The 15890-nt window shown below is 33.5% G+C and overlaps 1 protein-coding gene and 2 pseudogenes across 1 annotated transcript in view; 1 reads left to right on the top strand and 2 right to left on the bottom strand.

Moving 5' to 3' along the window:
- Positions 1–15890, bottom strand: part of STXBP5L (syntaxin binding protein 5L) — a 429230-nt gene that overhangs the window by 37667 nt on the left and 375673 nt on the right. The window contains exon 23 of the mRNA XM_087861601.1: positions 12323–12373. Within this exon, the coding sequence (XP_087717727.1) occupies positions 12323–12373 (51 nt within the window). The remainder of the gene's footprint in view (positions 1–12322; positions 12374–15890) is intronic.
- LOC123802145 (transcription factor BTF3 pseudogene) lies at positions 3053–3535 on the top strand (annotated as a pseudogene).
- On the bottom strand, positions 8232–9368 carry LOC123802204 (actin-related protein 2/3 complex subunit 1A pseudogene; annotated as a pseudogene).

The raw sequence follows: 15890 nt of genomic DNA on the forward strand, positions 1-15890 counted from the left end.
TCTCTATGTATTTGACTATTCTGGGTGCCTCATATAATTGGAATCTTATAATTTTTGTGTCTTTTTATTGCTGGTTTATTTTACCTAACATAATGGCCTCAAAGTTCATGCATGTTGTAACATATGTTGGAATTTCCTTCCTTTTAAAATCTGAATACATTCCACTGTATGTATATTCCATGTTTTGCTTATCCATTCACCACCCATTGATGGACACTTGAGTTGCTTCCACATTTTAGCTACCGTCAATAATGCTGTTATGAACACGTGTGTACAAATATCTCTTTGAGACTCTGCTTTCAATTCTTTTGGCATATACCCAGAAATGGATTAGCTAGATCATGCAATAATTCTAATAATTTTAATTTTTTGAGGAACCACCATAGTGTTTTCCATAACAGCTGTACCATTTCACATTCCCACCAGCAGTGAACAAGGGATCCAATATCTCCATATCCTTGTTAACACTTGTTATTTTCTGTTACTGTTTTTGATGGTAACCATCACCTCTTAGGTGTGAGGTGGTATCTCACTATGGTTTTGATTTGCATTTCCTTAATGATTAGGAATGTTGAGCATCTTTTCATGTGCTTATTGTCCATCTTTTATCTTCTTTGGAGAAATGTCTAAGTCTTTTGCCCATTTTTGCATTTTTGTTGTGGAAATATAGGTGTTCTCTGCATATTCTGGGTAGTAGACCCTTAGATGATTTGCAGATATTTCTCTATAGTCTGTCTTTTCACTTTCTTAATAATATACTTTGAAGTGCCAAAGTTTTAAATTTTGATAAAGGCCAATTTACCCATTCTCTTGTTGCTTATATTTTGGTGTCCTAAGAAACTATTGCCAAAGTCTAGGTCATTAAGATTTTCCCCTATGCTCTCTTCTAAGAGTTATATAGTTTAGCTCTTAAAGTTAAGTCATTGATCCATTTTTGTACGTAATGTGAGGTAATGGTCCACCTTCATTCTTTCGCATGTCAATTTCTAGTTGTCTTAGTACCATTTGTTGAAGAAACTATTTTTTACCCCATAGAATTGTCCTGACAACTTAGATGTATGATTTTATTTCTGGACTCTCGATTTTATTCCACTGGTATATATGTCTGTCCCTATGCTGGTAACACTGTTTTGATTACTATAGATATGGAGGAAGTTTTGATATTGGGAAGTGTGATTCTTCAAACTTTCATCTTTTTCAGTACTGTTTTGGCTATTCTTGCTTCAACATTTCCACACGAATTTCAGGATAATATTTTCCATTTTGAAGAAAAGGCTATCGGTATTTTGGTAGGGTTTGCATTGAATCTATTAGATTGTTTTGGGTGGCACTAATATTTAAACAATATTAAGCCTCTCAGTCCATGAACAAGTGATATCTTTTCATTTATTTAGGGCTTCTTTAATTGCTAATATTTTGTAGTTTTCAGTGTACAAATGTTACACCTCCTTGGTTAAATTTGTTTCTAGGGATTTTATTCTTTTAGAGATTTGTAAGAATTTTTGAATAAATTCTTTTAAAAAATTTTCATTGCTGGTGTATAGAAACACAACTGATTTTGCCTGTTTATGTTATACCCTGCAACTTTGTGGACTTTGTTTATTCTAGTTGTTCTTTTGTGGTTTCTTTGGGATTTTATACATAGAGGATAATGCCATCTGTCAGTAGGGATAGTTTCATTTCTTGCCATTTTGCATGCCTTTTATTTCTTGCTTAATTTCTCTGTGTAGAACTTACAGTACAATATAGAATAGAATTAGTAAAAACAGGCATCCTTATCTTGTTCTGGATCTTGAGGAAAGTTTTTAGCTTTCATCATTGAGTAGGATCTTGTCTGTGGGTTTTTCAGGAATGCCCTTGGTCAGTTTAAGGAAGTTTCCTTCCATTCCTAGTTTTCTGAGTATTTTTATCATGAAGGGGTGTTCAATTTTATTAAACACTTTTTCAGTATCAATTGAGATATATCTGTATCATGTTTTTTTCTTTTATTCTATTAATGTTGTTTTTACATCTTTATTTTCTTCTGTTCAACCACCCTTACATTTCTGGGATAAATCCCACTTGGTCATGGTACATAATCCTTTTAATATGCTGTTGTATCCTGTTTGCTAATATTATGTTGAATTTTTGCACGCGTATTCATAAGGAATGTTGGTCTCTAATTCATTGTGATGTTGTTTAGCTTTGAAATTAGGGTGATGTTAGTGTCATAGAATGAGTTAGGAAATTTTTCGGAAGAGTCTGAGGATTGGCATCAATTATTTAAATATTTGGTAGAATTCACCAGCCATCTCATCTTTGACCTTCCTTTGTCAGGAAGTTTTTGAGTACTGATTCAATGTCATTACTTATTTTAGCTATGTTGAGATTTTCTTCTTGAGTCAGTTTTGGAAATTCAGTTTATAGGAATTTGCCTATTTCATTTAGTTATCTAATGTTGGCATACAGTTGTTCAAAGTATTATCCTCCTTTCTGTAAGTTTGATAGTAATGTCCCCACTTTCATTTTGATTTTAATTATTTGCATCTTCTCTCCTTTTTCCTTAGTCTAGGTAAAGGTTTGTTGATTTGTTGATCTTGTCAAAGAACCAACTTAGTTTTGTTGATTATTGTTTTTCTGGTCTCTATTTTGTTTATCTTTAATCTTTATTATTTCCTTTTGCTAGCTTTGGCTTAATTTGGTCTTTTCTAATTTGTTGAAGTATACAGTTGGGTTATTGATTTGGGATCTTATTTTCAACATAGGCATTTACAGCTTAACTTTCCCTTTGAGCTATGTCTTTGGTGTAACCTGTAAATTTTGCTTTTATTTAATGTGTCTCAAAGTATTTCACATTTGACTTGATTTCCTCTTTGACCTTTTGGTTGTTTACAAGTGTGCAGTTTAATTTCAAATTTTGTGAATTTCAGTTTTTACTGATTTCTAGTTTCATCCCATGGTGGTTACAGAAAAAAACTTTGTATGATTTTAATCCTTTTAAATTTATTGAGGCTTGGAGGCAATGCCATCTCTTCCTCCACCTCACGGTAGAACCCAAGGACAGGAGCCTCAGATGAAAGAACCTATCATGAACCAGGAGAAACTTGCCAAACTGCAAGGACAAGTGCACGTTGGTGGGAAAGGAACTGCTTGTGGAAAGAAGAAGGTGGTTCATAGAATGGCTACAGCAGATGATAAAAAACTTCAGTTCTCCTTAAAGAAGTTAGGGGTAAACAATATCTCTGGTATTGAAGAAGTGAATATGTTCACAAACCAAGGAACAGTGATCCACTTTAACAACCCCGAAGTTCAGGCATTGCTGGCAGTGAACACTTTCACCATTACAGGCCATGCTGAGACAAAGCAGCTGACAGAAATCTACCCAGTATCTTAAACCAACTTCATGCAGACAGTCTGACTAGTTTAAGAAGACTGGCTGAGGCTTTGCCCAAACAATCTTGTGGTTAGAAAAGCACCACTTGCTACTAGAGACGATGATGAAGCTCCAGATCTTGTGGAGAATTCTGATGAAGCTTCCAAGAATGAAACAAACTGAATTGAGTCAACTTCTGAAGAAGACAAAAATTGAAGAAGTTACTGGGAGCTGCTATTTTATATTATGACTGCTTTTTAAATTTTTGTTCATGGATCTGATAAAATCTAGATAAAGCCCCTTAGACACTGCAGCTCTTCTCAATTTTTGCTTATACACAATTCATTCTTTGCCACTAATTAAGCTGAAGAAGCCTGGGAATAAAGTTTGAAACTAGGTTAATAAAGTTCTTTGCCTAGGGAAAAAAACCCTTATTGAGGTTGTTTTGTGGCCTAAAATATGTTCTATCCTCAAGAATGTTCCATGTGTACTTGAGAAGAGTATGTATTCTATTGTTATGTGGGGTACTCCGTCTGTTAAAGCTAGTTGGCTTATAGCGTTATTCAAGTCCTCTCATGTTTGATCTCCTGTCTAGATTTTCTATTCACCATTGAAAACAAGCTATTGAGTTATTCAACTATTGTTATAGAACTAATTCTTCCTTCAATTCTGTCAGTGTTTGCTTCATATATTTTGGGCTCTGCTGTTTGGTGCACATTTGTTTGCAATTGTTATATCTTCTCACCAAATTGACTCTTTTATCCTTCTTTTTTTCTTTTAACAGTTTTTTACTTAAGGTCTACTTTGGTCTTAATATTGCCATACAAACTCTCTTTTCATTATTATTTGTGTGGAGTCTTTTTCCATCCTTTTAATTTCAACCTATTTGTGTTTTTTGATCTAAAATGACTCTCTTATAGATAACATATAGTTATATGTTTTTAAATCTATTCTGCCAGTCTGCCAGTTTAATCCATTTGCATTTGAAGTGATTATTGATAAGGAAGCATTTCTGCCATTTTTCTATTTGTTTTTCAGATGGATACCTTTTGTTGTTCATGAATTGTCCCAGTATTGCCTTCTTTTCTGTTTGATTGTTTTCCCAGTGTATCTTTTAATTTCCTTCATATTTTCTTTTCTGTTTTTTAGTTATTAATGTTTATGCTGGTGATTATAAATTCACAACGATGCCTTTTGAATTGTACCAACTTAGCTTCAAAGCATACAGAACTCTGTTGCTATAAATGTCCATCATCTTCCCTTATATTGTTGTCTTCATATCTTTATTCATTACATGCCCATTAAGATTTATACATTTGACTCTTAAATCATGTAGGAAATAAGAAAAAGGAGTTGAAACCCAAAAATAAAATAATATTGGCTTTTATATCTACCTATGTAGTTATTTTTACCATTGTTCTTTATTTCTTTATATGTCTTCAAGTTACTGTCAAACATCTTTTCATTTCAGCCTTAGGACTCCCTTTAGTATTTCTTGTAGGGAGGGTCCACTAGTGATGAACTCTCTTTGCTTTTGTTTGTTGGCAATGTCTTAATTTCTCTTTAATTTTTGAAGGAAATTTTTGCCATATATAGGAATTCTTTGTTGACACATTTTCCCCCAGCACTTTAAATATGTTATCCCACTGCCTTCTGGCCTCTTTGGCTTCTAATGTGGATTTGGCTATCAAACTTATTGGGGATTTCTTATTCATGATGAGTCACTTCTCTCTTGCTGCTTTTAAGATCCTCTTTTTGTAAAGTTTGATTATAATGCATCCGAGTGAGTATCTCTTTGAGTTTATTATATTTGGAGTTTGACGAATTTCTTGGATGTGTAGCTCATGTCTTTCCTCAAGCTAAAGAAGTTTCCAGCTATTATTTCTTCAAATATTGTTTCTTCTCCCTTTTCTCTTCTCCTCAAGTATTCCCGTAATATGTTGGTATGCTTGATGATGTTTCACAAGTCCCTTAATCTCTATTCATTTTCCTTTGTTTTCTTTTTGCTCTTCTGTGTCAATAACTTCAATTGTACTACCTTCAGGTTGGCTAGTTTCCTCTGTCTACTCAAATGTGGTGTTGAACCTTTCTGGTGAATTTTTCATTTTAGCTATTGTAATTTTAGCTCCAGAATTTCTACTTTGTTCCTTTTTATAGTTTGTTTCTTTATTGATGGTCTCTATTTCTTCATTGTTATCCGAGATTTTTTTTTTTAAGATTGATTTATTTGAGAGAGAGAGAGAGAGAGCATGGAGGGGAGGAGCAGAAGGAGAGGGAGAGAAAGAATCTCAAGCAGACTCCCTGCTGAGCAGACAATCCTATGTGGGGCTCAATCTCAGGACCCCAAGATCATGACCTAAGTCAAAATCAAGAGTTGGATGCTCAATTGACTGAGCCACCTGGGTGCCCCCATTGTTATCCAAGATTCTTAATTGGTTTTTCATTTGTGTTTGCTTTAGCTTCATGATTTATTAATCTTTTTAAAAATTAGTTACTTTTTATCACTCTTTAAACATCCTAAAAAGTATTATTTTAAAAGCCTTTTTTAAATTATGTTCAGCTAGCCACTGTATAGTAAGTACATCATTAGTTTTTGATGTAGTGTTCAGTGATTCATTAATTGAGTATAATACCCAGTGCTCATCATAACACATGTCCTCCTCAATACCCATCACCCCCCACCCTCACCCTCACCCCAACCCTCTTTCACTCTGAAACCCTCAGTTTGTTTCCCGGAGTCTATAGTCTCTCATGGTTTCTCTCTGATTTCTCCCCCTTCAGTTTTCCCTCCCTTCTGCTATGGTCCTCTGTGCTATTCCTATGTTCCATATATGAGTGAAAACATATTATAATTGTCTTTCTCTGCTTGACTTATTTCACTTAGCATAATCACCTCCAGTTCCATCCATGTTGATGCAAATGGTGGGTATTCATCCTTTCTGATGGCTGAGTAATATTCCATTGTATATATGGACCACATCATCTTATATATTCATCTGTTGAAGGGCATCTCACTCCTTCCACAGTCTGGCTATTGTGGACATTGCTGCTATGAACATTGGGGTGCCTGTGGCCCTTCTTTTCACTACATCTGTATCTCTGGGGTAAATACCTACTAGCACAATTCCTAGGTCATAGGGTAGCTCTATTTTTAACATCTTGAGGAACCTCCATACTGTTTTCCAAAGTGGCTGTACCAGCTTGCATTCCCACCAACAGTGTAAGAGGGTTCCCCTTTCTCCACATCCTCTCCAACATTTGTTGTTTCCTGCCTTGTTAATTCCATTCTAGTTGGTGTAAAGTAGTATCTCATTGTGGTTTTGATTTGCATTTCCCTGATGGCTAGTGATGTTGAACATTTTTTCATGTGTCTGTTAGCCATTTGTATGTCTTCTTTGGAGAAGTGTCTGTTCATATTTTCTGCCCATTTTATGATTTATTTGTTTCTCGTGTATTGAGTTTGAGAAGTTCTTTGTAGATCTTGGATACCAGTCTTTTATCTGTAGCATCATTTGCAAATATATTCTCCCATTCCGTGGGTTGCCTCTTAGTTTTGTTGACTGTTTCCTTTGCTGTGCAGAAGCTTTTTATCTTGATGATGTTCCAAAGTTCATTTTTGCTTTTGTTTCCCTTGACTTTGGAGATGTGTCTTGAAAGGAGCTGCTGCGGCCAATGTTGAATAGGTTACTACCTATGCTCTCCTCTAGGATTTTGATGGATTCCTGTCTCACACTGAGGTCTTTCATCCATTTTGAGTTTATCTTTGTGTATGGTATAAGAGAATGAAAAGTCTTTGCTGTTCTTTTAATAAAATTAATTTCAACTGGAAGGAATTGTTACGGTAAATTTTTTGTGGCCTTTCTCAGCATCCCAGAGTTTTTTCTCTACCTTCCCTTTATTGTTCTCTACTGTAGGAGTTTTGTAGTTATTCTCCACTAGCTTCTAGATCCTTAGTCTAAAATTTTCAGGGTTCTTGTTCCATGCTGTTACTAGAGATATGAAACAAAATGTTAAAATCTCTCATTATTACTGCATTTCTATTCTTATTCTGTTATAGTTTTTGAAGTACAATTGTTAATCCACATTACTTGGTTCATTAATTTTTTTTCTATTTACACTTTATTTCATGAATTTTATTTATGTCATTTATTTTCATTATTATTATTATTATTATTATTATTATTATTATTTTCAATTAGCCAGCATATAGTACATCAAAAATTTTTGATGTAGTATTTAACAATTCATTAGTTGCGTATAACACCATTGTGGATGTACATTTCATCACTATAAATAAAAGCAGTCTTCTAATTTAATGTATTTTGTCTTGAACTCAACTTGGATATTAATATAATAACTCCTGTTTTATTTTTGCCAGTAGTTGTCTAATATACCCTAGTACTAACCTTTGAATCAGCTTGCTTTAGATGTTTCTCTTGTTGGATTTTGTTATGTGATACATGCTGAAAAGCCTTTTTCTTATAATAAAGAGCAAATCATTTTACTACATCTATTGACATGAGAGACAGTTCATCCTAGTTCTATTTTAAAGAACATATTGATTATTTTACTTAATTTTCTAGGAGACAATTTACAATTTCTTCTCCCCTTTTAAGTTAATGCAACAATTTTCCATAATGAACTGCTTAAAAGCAGCTTTGGTCAAGAATAAATGGAATAAAACAGCCAAAAACTAAATAAAAATTTTAAAAGATGAACGTTTAAAACATTCAACACTCTAGCCAATGATATTTAAACAAAACATATAAATGATATTTGCATGATACATGTTTTCATTGTTTCCTTGTGGTTGGTTTTCCTCACCATCATGCAAATGATAGACCTGAAGTCATACTAGGTCAAAGAGGTTCACTCAGCTTCAAATTATTTGAAGGCCTTGGGTAGAAGATTCTAAGATTTTGAAATCCCAAATTGTCATGGCTCCATTAATTCCTGTGGGGCAGAATTTCCAGTAATCTTGCTTGTCCACTTGAGTAATGCTATCTATTCTGGTGCAGCATCTCTGAGGCTGTCATGTAGTACTCAGTTGTGACTGTCTTGTCCGTGTTCTGGAAGTATTCCATAGCTAACCTGTTGTACTGGATGCTGTGTTTTGGAATGTCCAGTTTGGAGACTAAAGTCAAAGAGCCATGGTCATCTTAATTAGAGAACACTGGGTAACAATCATGGCTGGCAGCTACACAATGCTGTATTGTCTGAGACAAATAATTCATTCAGATTTCAGGAGTGGTAGTAACTGTTTTCAAATGAAACCTGAACACTGTTTGAGGCATCAGCAATAGGCACATTGCAGTCATGGCTGACCTAGGCCACAGAGCTCCCACTAGCAGAAAAGGTGAAGCTGAGACCCAACTCCCAGTACCACTGAACTGATATCAGCTAACCAAAATGAATCTTGGTGCCCTATGGCATACTGGTTGGTTTTCATTCACTTCTTTAATGTATACAGAAGCACTGTGCGTTCGAAGTCACATAATCCTACTGCCAGGAAGACATTGTTGGGATGCCAGTCCAAACCAAGGAACTTGTAATGTGTTTGCTTACCCACTTGCCATTTTCATGCTCAAGTAATAAACAGAAATGAATTGTGCTTCACTATTCACAGCAAATTTGTTCTCTAGAGGGGACCACTTCACAAAAATGGCTACATAATTAATTCTGATGATCGGGGTTAGCTTCCAGACACCATCTTTCTGGCTCCAGCAAAGGACAATGTGGTAACTCTTGAAAGACCAATAAATACCTGTGATGTGTCCATTGTGCTCCTGGAGCTCATGAGGTTTCACCCACTGGCTCCCATTCTTCTTACAAATGTGAATTCTGGTTATTGTGGCTAAGGGCAATCTGAGTATTCCAGGCATGACAAGTGATTGGCTCTAGTAAAAAGTTGTTGCAGTGACCATATTCTTGGTGTTTTCAAAAGGTAGAAAGCCAGAATCAGGGCAGTCCTGAGAGTCTCAAAGTGGAGAATTTGAAGACTCTGGTCAGTCAACATGAACAGGCTCTGTTCTATTCTCCCACTTTACAGTGGGTGGTATCTTCCTAATTTTTTTATATGTATTATCCTTTTCCTAATTTTTAAAGTTTTGGGGTATTTTACCTTTTTTCTAGTGGTTACCTTGAATATGTATTTTCTTCTTAAATTGTTATCTATGCATAATAATTTATTTCCCCTTATGAAAAGTGAAATTAGTGTAATTCTTCCACTGCTTGTCTTTGTTCTCACTTTACCACCAATTAACCACCAAATTTAGTTATTAAATTCTCTTTTTGGCAACTTTAACCTCCTCTCTACATTCCATCTCTCAATTTTAAAATTTTACTATTGTTTCTATATTGTTACAGATTTTAAGTTTATTCTATTTCGTAATCATATTTGGCACTGTTGTTTGACTTTAGTTCTACACTTAAATAAGTTAAATAATCACTGCAGTTCTTTGACCATGGCCTCTCCATGAATCTTTCCATTGACTGGAATTCATCTTGTAATAGATATTTTTTAAGGGCTTATGGGGGCCTGTGTTTCATTTGTAGTATTCTATGATGCATCTATAACAATATTTTCATTGTTATGTGCCAGCCCCTGGATTATGTACACTCAAGGATTGAATATAAAATTTATTTTTAGGTTTTTAATTCAAAATATTGTTAGGAAAGAGAAAAGTCTATTTTTTGTTAAAAATGAGAAACAAGATAGTTTTCCACTAAATGTAAAAATGTTAGGTATAAAGCAGTTTCCCCTGAATCTTGCAATTACTCATAAAATGCTAACCACTTAAGGGTTCTAACTGCGTAAGTATCCACTGTATGAGGTTTTTGCTGCTATTACTATTTTACTGTTTTTGTTACACTGTTCTTTAGTTAAGTAATATTATAGAAAAGAAGTTGCATTAGTATCTAAAGTTCTCCAATACCTTGTCATTTTTTCCTTTGTCTTCAGTGAATAGTTCATGTACACAGTCACAAATACTTGATATAAATGAATATTATCAATAATTTCTAATTGCTCACTGAATGGTTAACATGGATGTCCCTGTAGCAACTCAAACTCATTCTCCTGTCAAACCAGGCATTCTCCATGAGAATTATTCTTAACATTTTGTAGTCATTCTTGATGCCTCCTATTTCCTATGCATTACCAACCCTGTTCCACCCACTGTTTGTAATCCCATCAGTTGTAAATTTTCCCACGGGGACTGTTTTTCTCTTCATTTTCTTTGTTGTTGTTCTACTTCAGGCCCTCATTTAGCCTTATGCAATAGCTTTTTAAACATCTTCCTCCTTCACTAATGAATTATATACTACTGAAAAATAATCTTCCTAAAGCATGTTACAAGCAACCCAGATATATTTTACACCAAGATTTTATATTCCAGAATTTACATTTATATAGATATTTATCCTTGTTCAGAAGCCTTCTGATTTTTTTCTGGAAATTACATTTTTTTAAATGAAATTACATTAACGTACTTACAAGTAGAGATTTAATGAAATTTTATTGTGAATCCTTTTACGTGCAAAAAATCCTTTATAAAGTGACAAGCACTTGACAATTTTATATATATCTGAGTTTTCATAATTCATCTTTGCTCAAAGTATGCATGAAAATAGTGAGAATGAAGCTGTTGGGAGGGAGACTTTGAGAGACTGACATTTGTAGAAATTGTTTGTTAGTGTTTATTAATAACAACTATGCTAACTGATCTCCAGATTAGAATTATAACTAATAGCTTTCTTTGCTATTTCTAATAAATATAGAAGTAGGCTGGGAATCTTCTTTCTTGATTTGTAAAGTGGGAATAATCAACTACCTTGTCTTGGGCAATATGTCCAAATCATTTAGCACAGTATCTGACACATTGTGGGAGGTCAATAAATAGAACTGTAATGTTGAGTCTTCCTTTGATGTCCATTATCAATTATGATGGTAAAATACTAATTTATAACAATTTCTTTAATATTGAACTAATAATACTACCTAATACGTTAGTGCTTTGCATTTATAGGACACTAATCAAGTTCATGTAAGATTATATGTAATTAGATATTAAATGTAATAAATTATTTGTTGTCTAACAGTTATTTAATTTAGATACAATGAAGTGAGGTATGTGAATAGGCTCTATAAACTTCGGGTAACATATTCTATGACCTAGCTTCAAATCTTTACCAAAGAGAAAAAAAAAAATACGGAATAGCAAGAGCAACTTCAAGGAGCGTTATAAACTCTAAAAAATAATGCAAAGACTAATTACTGTATTTTTGTTGATTTAACCATGATGTTAGCAGGATTTAATGCTATGGCTTTAAGTTAAAATAAAGGAGATGAAAACAAAGATAATTAAATTAAAAAAACAACCTATGCTGGAACAAGCAGATAAAAGTTCTGAAGGAAAAATTTATGAAGATCTATTTAATAAAGCATTATTAATTCCAGAGTTTGAATTATGAATAAGCCTGTGACCCCCACAATGAATAAACTAAGAATGAATCAAATTTTCCATAACTTTTCTAAAATTAAAAAAAGCTAGGGTTCCATTCTTTTATATATCAGGCATTTTTTGTTGTTGTTAAATAGCATTAATTCTAAATAATACTAATATACAGAATAGGGAAAATAATTCTGGGAAAAAATTATGCTCATTTACATGATTACAGTGGGTCCATATGCATGAATATTCAATGTTCAAAAACATTTTCATGCTAAAAATAAATGAAACATTATATATCTTGGTGTGTAATGATTTATCAAACATAATTTTGTAAAATGATTGTTAACAAATGAAATGTTGAATGCTGCCAACAGAACTGTATGGTGATTTTTAAGAAAGCCTTTTTGGAAAGCCATCAAACACTGCCATCTAGGAAACTTGTTATTCATGGACTGGTTGGTAAAAATGTTCAGCCAAATGAATATAAGAAAACTTAAAAATTGTTGGCATACCGTACCAAGATCAGCCTTAAGATCTGTTGGCAGACTTAACTTTCTTGATCCTTTAACTGAAACAACAGAAAAAGGAAAAAGGCAGTTGTTAATTATGTAAAATTAAAGAGGAGTGTGGGGGAACAGTTGTCTTACAGTAGAATTATTAAATCCTGATGAGTATTATATTTAGTGAGCATGTATAAAAGCAGAAATACTGTCTGATGTTAGTTTGCTGTCATTTAGTAGTAAATATTTAATATGTAAACAAACATGAGAAAAGCAATTGTTCTTACAGTAAATAAGTATATCTTTGCATAGTTTTTTTTCACAAATGGTATGAGAAGTGTTTTTTTTAATTTGGGAAGAACCAAAAATCCATTTCAGATCAATTTAATAGGTAAAGAAATATTGCAATAAATGTGTGAGCTCATTTCATAAATAACTGATAAGTGTGAAAACTGATGATAAAACTCCCAACATTTCTTTTGAAAAATAGAAAGAAAATTCTATTATAGATGTATATAATACAGTCAAGGAAACTACTATGCCAATGGCAGATGAAATGATGTCAATATTGAATAGTACAATGTTAAATTCAGTAGATAAGATCTTGAAAATAAAAAAATATTTGAAAATGAATTTAATTATATTATAAATCAAGCTATCAGAAAATGTCTAAATAGACCAAAAAACACCTTTAATTTATTTTAAAACTTTTCTCATTATTTATCTGTTAACAAAAATTTGACATTGGGTATCTCAAAATATTTAGCTGGAATGCATGTTATAGAAATGCATAAGGGGAAATCATGTTAGACATCTTTTCTGTCAATACTTTAAGATCCTGATGATAAGATATCATCAATTAATTTATACCTTCTAATGAGTGATTTTTCTCTACAAATAGGAAAGTTATTTTAAAATAAAGATGCAGATGACAGAGTAAAAAGAATATTCAATTTAAAATCAGAAAACCTGGCTCACAAATTTCTGAACTTTGCTACCTAATAATATAACTTTGAAAAAAATCCCTTCATCAATTTGTAGCTTAATCTTGTAGCTTAATCTTATCTGTCAAATAACATCCTTGATACTGTCTTTAATGTTTCTGCTAGAATATGATTGGAATACATTTTAAAAAGGTTTTAGAAAGCCTAAACATATTATAAACTTAAATATATTTATGTGTCTTGAAATATTATCTCTTAATTTTTCCCCCCAACCATTTAAAAATTAAAAACCCATTCTTATTTCACAAGTCATACCAAGATAAGTGGCAAGCTGGATTTGGCCTGTGGGCTATGGTTTGCTGACTCCTATATTCTGTGCTAAACTACTTGTAAAAGGAAACCTATGTGTTATCATTCTAATAAAAATAATAGCAGCAGGCAAATGTTGCTATAAAAAGACATTAAAAATAATTCTGTTAAGATTAAGGCACAACCAAGAAATCAAATTTTAGTAATTTGGGTTTAGAATTAGCACAAGCAAAAAGTTATTTATATCAAAATGTGGCAAACTAAATATATGTAATATGCTTCATAAGAGGTGGCAAATGTATTTTGTAAATTCACAATTCAGATGAACTGAAGGAGTAGGGTGTGTTCAGTATTTAGAATAATCTTTTTTTAATAACTAATAATAATGGAAGGATTTAGATCATAATTGATGTTGTTTCTATTTTGTTTTTAAATATGGTATTTTGGGATTCCTGGGTGTTCAATAGGTTAAGTGGAAGACTCTTGGTTTTGGCTCAGTTCATGATCTCAGGGTCCTGGGATCAAGCACCCCTCCCCCCTTCCTAGATGGGCTCCATGCTCAGCGGGGAGTCTGCTTGTGGATTTTCTTTCTCTCTCCCTCTGCCCCTCCCCTTGCTCACTTTCTCTCTTTCTCAAATAAATCTTTTTAAAAATATGGTATTTAAACGTATCTATGTATTATTTTAAGATGGATTACAAAGATGTTTTCAAAAAGAGGGCAAACAGTTCCTGCCTATTGGTCAGTAAGCCCAGACAAAGCAGGACAAAGACCACAGTGTCCACTTCCCACTATTATTTTTGATGGAAAATTCACATCCTATATTCTAGTATCTAACTTACTCTGGCTCTCAAATCTCTAGTTTTTTGGACCCCCTCCTCCATTTTGTTACCTCTTTTTGGTTTTCTGTAGAAAGCCTGAAAACTGGGGTCCCCTCACAAACCCCATCTTCAATACTATAATTGAAGGAGGGAAAGGGAATGATTTGATAGTGAGATTAATTAGGGAACTTTAATAACAGTGTTAATAATAGATGTCTATTATTCATACACAGAATGATTCTCCTCACTTGCCCAACTAGTATACTCTTTTTGGGGTGGGGGGGGGGCAGTGCTCCTTGTGTCCAAATAACTAGCAAACTCTTACTTGTTCTTCAAGACTCCTCAAAAATCACCTCCTTTCTGAATGTAGCTTCAAACTTAAGGCTTCATTTGGTACCATTTTCTTAATCTTCATAGGTCCTTGTGCACATTTCCTTTATTACACTTTACACATTTTATTACACTTGATTTTTTTTTCTCCTCATTAACATCCTGAAACTGAGTTCTCCAAAGGTGGGGGTTGTATTCCCAATACCTAATAAAGTACTGACATAGAATAGGTGTACAATGAGTGTTTACTAAATAAATGTTGAAAAAAAACAGTGAAAAGATAGGGGGTGAGGAGTTACTCTGAAGAGGGCTAAGCAGACAGAGAAAGTATGTTTAAGTGTTATGTTAAAGTATGTTACACATGAGTGTTTGAGGAATTTGGGTTGGAAGATGAGTAAGGCAAGAGGTAGTAAGAGGCAACTCATCTTGGAAATGTATAGAATGGAATGTATGTATGTATGTATGAACCTTTGCAATGTGCCCCTGGGGATGTGGCTCTCTGAATTTCTTCATTTTTACTGTTCTCTAAGCTAAAGCATATGCACCACTGTCATTACATATTGTTAGCTGAAGGGGAGAAAATGGTTAATGCTAATTTCTCACTACTCACTGGCTCAGCACATGGCACAAAAAAGAGAATCTTGGCTCAAAGAAATCTTAGAGGTCATTTACTCCAATGTCTTATTCAATGGAACTATTTCTCCTACAGCATTCTTGATATCCTGTTTAAATAGTTCTGATAGAAACCTTTAAAGGTATAAAAAAATCGAATTTTGGGTTGTTATATTGCTACAAAATTTCTTTCTATGTGAGCTCAAACTACTTTCCTTTACCATCTATAATTTGTCCCAGTTCTAACCTCTACAGCAATAAAGAGTAAATGATTCTTGCTCTCACATACCAGATCTTAAAGCCTCTGCGGAGACGTAGGGGCCACCTCCAGGTATTCTCAATAGATCAGCAGGAATTTTTGATACTGATATAAAGAGGCTGGCAGATCACATTTTGAGAAATAACATTTTGTGGTTTTATGAATATTAACCAACCTATGGGACTTTCACTCGGGAACCTTCCACAAGAAGTATTTCCTGAGATGCATCTCAGATTTTTCATACGAGAGACAATATTGTCCACAGTTGTTAAATTAGATGTAGATACAGTTACAGATAGATATAGATAACAT

Source organism: Ursus americanus, chromosome 4 (assembly GCF_024610735.1).
Source record: "Ursus americanus isolate L20-20 chromosome 4, mUrsAme1.1.p, whole genome shotgun sequence".
In the NCBI taxonomy this organism is placed as follows: domain Eukaryota; kingdom Metazoa; phylum Chordata; class Mammalia; order Carnivora; family Ursidae; genus Ursus; species Ursus americanus.